Raw genomic sequence first — 8,525 nt, 5'->3', positions numbered from 1 at the left:
AAGTTTGGGGTCCCCTGCTGGAGCTGCTGCCCCTGCGACCCGATACCGGATAAGCGGTCGAAGATGGATGGATGGATGGATGAAAGTTTGTTGTTTTCTGCCTTTTTAGAAAAATAATTCAACGGTTTTGCCGCTTTTTAAATTCCTGGGACCGAAATCTTAAAAGTAACAAGCTATCAGACAAATGTAGAGTAACTTAAGCTGTCAGATAAATGTAGCGGAGTAGAAAGTGACATGAAAAGACTTCAGTAAAGTACAAGTACATAAACATCTGTGCTGAAGTACATCTACTCAGTTACATTCCACCACGGTTGAATGTCTAACTGTGTTTTTAAATCTGTCTTTTTCCAGATGACGTGATCTCCAGGGTGGCTCACTACATGGCGTCTAACCCCGAGACTCTGTACGGTCAGTACTTCTGTTAACGTCTGTCTCCGTCCCGACCTGCTGGGGCGTCTCTGCTGTGTATTTAAGTTGCAGGTGAGAAGGGGAAAAAGAAAATCTGAAATTGTTTTATTTTGACAGAGCTGATGACGAACGATGCAGTTGCGGAGGGAGACATAGTGTTGTCAGTGAGTGAAATGTCCTTTTTATGTATTTTTAGGGATTTTTTTTTTTTTTAATTTGCTGTAAAGTTGATTCAGTATTCAGCAGGACTTGTTATGGACAAATCAACCCAGCAGTAGAAGACACATTCTTGTTTTTTTTTAGCTCTAATCATTTATTTCAACCCTCATGTTGACCTCGGGTCAAATTGGACCCGTTACTTGCAAAGTGGAAGCATGTCGGTCTGGTTCAACATGGACATTAGAGACTGTTGAACCAGATAAGGAAGTTTTAGCGTAGGACTGGACCTATGTGTGTGAAGTTTACGGATTTTAAGTTTTTTTTTTTTTTTTTGGGATACATGGCAGAAGGCCGATTGCACGGTAGGAAAGAGACCTTCTGTAGATCTGGAAATGAAAGATTATTTTAATTGTTTTTGTCCTATTGCTCGCGGCCAACGCTCTCCTCAATCTCAAGATAAGTTTTCTGCCCTTGCTTGGACGTTTATTTTGACTGCTTGTCTCCCATAGGATGACAGGAACGCAGTGGACAGCATCTGGCCAACACCACACATCCCGTATGAAATCCACCCAGAGCTAGGTAAGGGGTCTGCGTTTGCAGTAAAGGGGCACGGGGAGCTCCTGCATGGGTTCAGAGGGATTTCATTGTCTCAAATCACAGCGATCTGTCCTTGATCCGCTAGCTGCCTGCAACCTGAATACACAGCGACAAAACCCGGTCTCGGGAGACGACACGGGGCGTAGACGTCAAACACTAGAGGCACAGGCTGGGCACCAAAAGACAATAAACCGGTGCTTCAGTTGACACATAGTTTGGGGTCTTTCTTTATGTGAGTGCTCTACACGCTGAAAATGTCAAGTTATGAAGAATATACGGACGATGCAACAAGACTGGTCTGCTCGGGTCTTTAGAGGAAAGATTAATAGAATATGTTGAGGGCGTCTCCTCTAACTGGGACGTCTGAGGACAAAGTCCACACAGACACTGGTAAGAGATGATGAGGTATAGCCATGCATGAGCTCATGACAGATATTGATCCCAATAAAATGGGAAATTGGTGTTCCAGCAGCAAAATCAGTCCCACAGAATATAAATATAATAAATACTAGGAGACAACACACACATAGATACAATATACATTAAATAATAGGAATAAAATATGAGAACTGCTTAAATTGTATGCTAAAATGTACAAACATGCGCAGTTTTTAATGTTCTCCCGTTACTGCATCAACAGGTAACTCCATTTAACCCTTGGGTTGTCCTTCTAGGTCCAAATTGAACACAAACCCTTTAACTTTTATATATTTTTTTTATTTGGTTTATTTTTTTACTGTTTTGTCTCAGACTTTCAGTGCTCCCCCAACTTCCACCAGTGTGCAATAACTAAATATTACCACTATTTTGGGAATTTCTGGTCACTAAACCCTCTATAGCCTATGAAAATACATCTAACTTTTGAGTTAAAAAAAGCAGACGGTGAGTTATTTTGATATTTAAGATCAGAGGATGTTGATGATCTCATGCTGTAAAATGGAATAAAACTGTTAAAGGTCAGTGAACTGACCCTTGGTTTGAGTTGTGAAGAGTGGTTCATGGAAAGGAAGAAATTCAAATTGCTGCTGCAGAAACTTTAAAAAACGGGACCGTTTGATCCGAAGAAAACATGAAGGTTAACATCGGCGATAAAGCTCTGGCGTTTTCTTCTGCGGGGGTGCAGATGTTGCTATCTAAGACTATTGAGCAGAGCCGTCGTCGCCCAAGGCGACTGCGATTGGTCTAAAGAGCGAGTTTCCTTCTGGAACCATGGGAACGAACCGCATCCATCGCCACGCAGTGTCTCTGTTTTGACGCCGTGTCTCTGTTTTGACGCCGTGTCTCTGTTTTGACGCCGTGTCTCTGTTTTGACGCCGTGTCTCTGGTTTGACGCCGTGTCTCTGTTTTGACGCAGTGTCTCTGTTTTGCAGCCAGTCGGACCCACGACATCCACGCTGCCCTAGCGATGCTGTCCAATCCCACCTGTGTGTCCTTCCACGAGCGAACCACTGAGTCCAACTACCTGTTTTTCGACGTCAGCGCAGGGTAAGGGAGCCCAGCGGTTCATGTGTTCTTTTTCTCTACTAATGGAGTGATTACGGCTTCGTTTCAGATTGATCATCTGCTTCCATACTTAACTGTCACATTCCCAGTTGTGCGTCATACGTGGGCTTCATCGGCGGAGTCCAATCCGTGTTCATCGGCCCAGCATGCACCGTGGGAAACATCGCCCACGAGCTCCTTCATGCTCTGGGCCTCTACCACGAACACACCCGGGCGGACCGCGACAAGTACATCCTGATTTCTCCTAGTAACATTATGCAAGGTAACGTTCCCGGGCTTGCTGGCAGTATCTGCTGAGAGATCATCTCTAGTTGTGTTCAAATGCTCTGCTCTGCTTTGTTTGTTTGGGTCAAATACATTTTCCACAAAACTGTTTAAAGACAAAAGCCTCAACAAGGGGACGACGAGCGTTGACGAGAAGGCATAAAGTGAGAAAATTGCGTTATTTTCAGTCGTAACTCAACCAAATAAGCACACCCAGAAATGAAAGGCATATATTTAGATTCAATGTGACAAACCCTTCTTGAGGATGTCTCTAAGTGGCTCCGACGGCTTCAATATCACACGGACCGCTACAGGAAATCATTCCTACCACAGGCAATAAAACCTATTACCCCTTCATTACTGGGTGCTGATAAGACTCTAGGGCAATAATAAGACTCAGATACCACACTACTGCAATAAGTGCAACCTGCACAATAGGTTTATCTACAGATTTATCATTACTAGTTCAGCAGTTGCACATTTTTGAATTGCCATCATGTATGTATTCAAATTTTTCTTTTAGATATTACTATGTCATGTGCAGTGTATTGCATCGTATTTCCTGTGCTGTGTGACTGATTTTGCTGCTGTAACACCATCCTTTCCCTATTTTTAGATCTGTCTGAGGCTCTAATGTTTGGTGTTTCAGGGATGCAGAAAAACTTCAAAATCCAACAAGGAAAAACCTTCGAACTGGATTACGACGTTGGCTCCATCATGCACTACGGAAGGTAACGTGTCCAAGACACCAGCATCGCACAGATGGACGTCATGCCTGTTTGTGCATGCAGAGATGTTGTGGCCAAGGTCATGATGGTATTTCATTTTTATGTAGTTTGATTATTCAAAGCAGGTTTGGTTTTAGTATTTAATTTTTAAGATTTAAAAATGTTATGATTTAAAAAGGTTAGAATATGTATTGTGTAATAACTGCACAAACTAAAATTGTAGAAATGCGTGCCGCAGTACGTGTGCCAGGGAAAGACCTAAATAGACGAAAGATGAGACGTTAGCACGTGTTTTGAGAAAGTGAACGTTTTGAAGTCCATCAACTCTAACAGTTGTGTACACATCCCGGTATTAATACACACTTCTTCCCGCTTTTGGTGTTCCTGTGTATTTACCAACCAGCGGGTCACCAACAGTAGTTCATTTTACATCACAGCAGTTATCTCACTGCACGTTTCATAGGAGCAAGACTCCGAGAAAGGGAAGAAGTTGAGTTAGTAACGTTCATAAATGGGATGAGGTTGCATACAGATGGGGGGGCGGAGGGGGGAGGAGAGAGGTGCATCATGGGAAGTCACCCAGCAGTCTAGGCCTATAACGGCATAACTAAGGAGTTGTAGTAGTGTTCACTATCCTATGGTAGTCTTCACGCTGCCTGGCCCTGTGCCCATACACTAACAAACTTAACGTGAAATTTACAGTAACTTCCTGTAACGATTGTCCAGCCTGTTCCTGTGAATTTTTACTGTAAAGGTACCGTACTTCCATATACAGTTGTTTGTGCATTCATTGGAAAATGCAACATAAGCTGAATTAAAAAACCGTAGGTTACTATTTGCAGTCCTATAGTCCCCTGTGTGATTAATTAATTATGGATTTTGACTCTTTGTCCTGTTTCAGTCATGTGTTCTCAGCCAATGGCCAGCCCACCATCCAGCCCAAAAGTGATGTGAGGAACATGGGACAGAGGGTTAGACTGACTCACATGGACATTGTGAAAGTTAAACTTCTCTACAGATGTGGTATGTTTTGTTTGCGGTCGCCAGCTCTATCTCCACAGCGCTGTGGACCAAGGTTTAGCTACAGCCAGATGCATTCTGGGATAGGAGGAACCGATCTGACTGGGTCGCATTTCTTTGAACCAATCGTCTCGGGTGGCGCTGAGCTCCGGATGCAGCGGCTGCAGAATAGTCTCTGGAAGCAACTTAACAACGCCAAGTTAACCCACAACACAGTAACGTGTGATGTTTAAATCCGCTGATTCATGGTTACACCTCGTTACCTTTGTCTGTGTGGGACTTTGTCAACAACAGTCCCACCAATCGGTCCCAAAACGTCCCAATTAGAGAGATGCCCTCAACATGTTCTCTTATAATCTTACAATCATTCCTCTAAAGAACTGAGCAGACCTGCCTTGTTGCGTCGTCCAAATGTTCTTCATAACTTGACCTTTCAGCGTGTAGCTCTGAGTTTGAGAGACTCGGAGCGGAAGGTGGAAGCGTACTTCCATTGATCCGGACTACTGAGTTGGTTGCTGTTAGATTTTTTTGTGGATGAAAAGTGTCAATACATGAGACTGAAGGGCCCAAAAAAGCTAACTGTACCCTTGTCATCTTTGTTTTTTTTGTTTTTTTTGTTTTTTTTTTTAAGATGTGTACAAAAAAAGACGAAGGAAGTCGGAGGTGGTGACCAAAAGAGCGGCTTAAAACCGTGCAGCCTGCATCACGGCTTACAACCGGAGAAAGATCACACACATATCCCTCCACCCTGATCCCTGCAGACCCCGACCGTTACCACTAGAGGTCCCAGTAAGACCGGCAGAAAGAACCACTGGATCTGCTGTAGTAAAACTCCTGATATGTGATCCATTCCGTGTTTGGCCTCTCATGACATCAGGCAGTGATGTGTTTCTGTCTCCTTGTTGAATAAAAGGCTACTTCTCTAACAATGTGAAGGCTGAAATTCAATAAATGTGAGATTTGATGGATACGGTGTAAACACACACAGCCACACATTAACATAGTCATTAGGCCTGCACTGAAAAGGGTTTTGAAAACCTACTTTTCCAGTAAAGGGCTGTAGAAAATGATTGTTTTGAAACGATGAGTCACAATGAAGAAACAAAGGTTTTTCCCTCTCCAAATGAATTTCCTTGTAGATTTCTCTCCAATGAAATATTTCAAATATCTTAAACAAATCCCTGTATGACATGAATCCACAAAGGTGGAAGAAGTATTGCAAGTCTTATGTAAGTAAAGGTAACGAGTCCCAAGTGTAGAAACACTCTGTTACAATTCTCAGCATCAAAACCCCCACCCTGTCTGACAGGCATGAGGACACGCTGCGACACTTTAAATCTGGCAAAACAAAGCTCTCTGAACTAAAGCATTTAAAGGAGAATTCTGGCTGATTTCTACGTGCAGCTCTGTCTTTTTAAATGTGACTGTCTGTCAGAGATGGATGAAACCAATCGGTGCTGCCTACACAGAGTAAATGAACGTTAGCGCCCAACAGGACAAGTTATACATGTTTTTAGCCTCTAAACATGCTCAAAATGTCAATAAAAGTGCCCCCCCCCCCCCCCATGAGAAGTGAATCCTGAACACGGTGAATGTGATTGCAGTAGATATGACAAAGGAATAAAAGTTGTGGATTTCACCAGAAAACAGGAAATAAACAGGTGTGCCCTGGCTGATTGACTCCAGGATACAAGGCGAGGTACAAAAACTGTACCCTTGAGGGTTGCTTGGGAACATATATGTACCTTTTGACCCTCAAAAAGGTACATATGTTCCTTGAGGTCCAACAATGAGCCCTATGGGGTACGTTAGTATAGATTGTACCTTGGGGGACAGAAATGGACCCCTACTGTACCCTTATTTCTGACAGTCTAGGGACAAGTACTGGCTCCTGGAGGATAGTGACTGTCTGAATAAAAGGACAACAGCATCTATACAGTCTGATTATCAACATCCATTCCTTTAATTTTAGTCTCAATAATTCCTAATTTCTGCTTTTCTAACTCCAACATTAGGTATAATTTCCTATAAATGAGGTTTATTGATCATAAATTCCAAAAATAACTAAAACTAAAGTTAATAAGTTGGTGTTACGTAGAGTTGAAAACATCCAAAAAAGTGACAAACATTGAAACAAAGTTAAAAACGTTGATTAAAAGCTTTAACAAATGGGTTGATTTTCATTTTTGATGGTAAGACAGTATTTGGACTCGGACTTGTCTCAGTCTCGGCCACTGGTTTTGCCCAATATGGCTTCTGGTCTGGACCGAGTCCAGGTGTCTTTATTATGTTGATAATAACATTGGAGGGAAAGGGAAACCCAGAATGATTGTCTAGATACTGTCATGCATAAGACCTTTATTCTGTCCTGGACTCGGTCTTGAGTCGGGCTCAAACCTCTTTGGACTCGGTCTTGCCTTGGACTCCACTAGTATTTGGTCTCAGACTTGTCTCGGGCTCGCTAGTGTTTGGTCACGGACTTGTCTTGGTCTCGGCCACTGGTCTTGCCCAATTTGGCTTTTGGGCTTCTGGTCTGGACCGAGTCCAGGTGTCTTTATTATGTTGATAATAATATTGGAGGGAAAGGGAAACCCAGAATGATTGTCTTGATTCTGTCATGCATAAGACCTTTATTCTGTCCTGGACTCGGTCTTGACTCTGACTCAAACCTCTTTGGACTCGGTCTTGTCTTGGTCTCGACTAGTCCTGGTCTTGGACTTGTCTTGGAACCAACTAAGGTGGTCTTGAGAGAGGTGCTTTGCCATTTCCTTGTGTTATAAGTCAGAAGAAGAGCATTAGATGTGAGGAACTGAGCAGCTTCTTTGGGACTTTGTCCTGATTTCTAACTTCCAGAAGTTCAGACTCGTTCTCTACGTTCGCTCCCGGCCGCCGACGAGCCGCCGTGATGAATTCAGAAGTACATTAATGATCATTAACTGTCACGAAAATGATCTGCAGCAGCTCCCAGAACATTAATCTTCTGTGCCTCCCGCGTGAATCCGCCCACAGAGAAGCTCCTGATACGCATACATTTACATGCATTAACTCCAGCACCCAACCCCGGCTCGGTTAGAGTTTTTACAAAAAGGAACGAATGCATCCAGGAATCAACTTCAGATAACAGAATAATACACAAAGAGTCTTTTAAACCAGGGCTGCAGGACTCGAGTCCGGTCTTGGACTCTGACTTGTCTCGGTCTCGACCGCTGGTCTTGCCAGATCTGGCTTTTGGGCTTCTGGTCTGGAACGAGTCCAGGTGTCTTAGATATTCTATATTCTATATTGTACCCAGAATGATTGTCTTGATACTGTCATGCATAAGACCTGTTTTCTGTCCTGGTCACGGTCTTGACTCAGACTCAAACCTTTATGGAGTCAGTCTTGTTCTGGACTTGACTAGTCCTGGTCTTTGACTTGTCCTGGACTCGGTCTTGACTCAGACTCAAACCTCTTTGGACTTGGTATTGTTTTGGACTCTAACCTTTTTGGACTAGGTCTTGGCTTGGACAGGAACCTTTTTAGACTCTGGCTTGACTTGGACTCGACTAGTCCTGGTCTTGACTCAGACTCAAACCTCTTTGGACTCGGTCTTGATTTTCTTAATGTATTAATTTGGCCGAACTTTTGAAGAGAAACAGAAGATGCTGGTGGAGTACTAGTTTCTGTGTGAGGTGGAGGACTAGTTTCTGTGTGAGGTGGAGTACTAGTTTCTGTGTGAGGTGGAGGACTAGTTTCTGTGTGAGGTGGAGGACTAGTTTCTGTGTGAGATGGAGGACTAGTTTCTGTGTGAGGTGGAGGACTAGTTTCTGTGTGAGGTGGAGGACTAGTGTCTGTGTGAGGTGGAGG

At 43.3% G+C, this 8,525-nt stretch overlaps 1 protein-coding gene across 1 annotated transcript in view; it reads left to right on the top strand.

The window, feature by feature from the left end:
- LOC117959758 (blastula protease 10-like) overlaps positions 1-8,525 on the top strand; it is a 14,043-nt gene that overhangs the window by 1,422 nt on the left and 4,096 nt on the right. The window contains exons 3-9 of the mRNA XM_034897037.1: positions 352-408; positions 526-572; positions 1,077-1,146; positions 2,535-2,649; positions 2,757-2,929; positions 3,581-3,662; positions 4,561-4,894. Coding sequence (XP_034752928.1) covers positions 352-408; positions 526-572; positions 1,077-1,146; positions 2,535-2,649; positions 2,757-2,929; positions 3,581-3,662; positions 4,561-4,894 — 878 coding nt within the window. The remainder of the gene's footprint in view (positions 1-351; positions 409-525; positions 573-1,076; positions 1,147-2,534; positions 2,650-2,756; positions 2,930-3,580; positions 3,663-4,560; positions 4,895-8,525) is intronic.

Source organism: Etheostoma cragini, chromosome 16 (assembly GCF_013103735.1).
Source record: "Etheostoma cragini isolate CJK2018 chromosome 16, CSU_Ecrag_1.0, whole genome shotgun sequence".
NCBI lineage: Eukaryota > Metazoa > Chordata > Actinopteri > Perciformes > Percidae > Etheostoma > Etheostoma cragini.
Note: the sequence above shows the minus strand (reverse complement) of the source record. Positions and strands in the feature narration are given on the sequence as shown.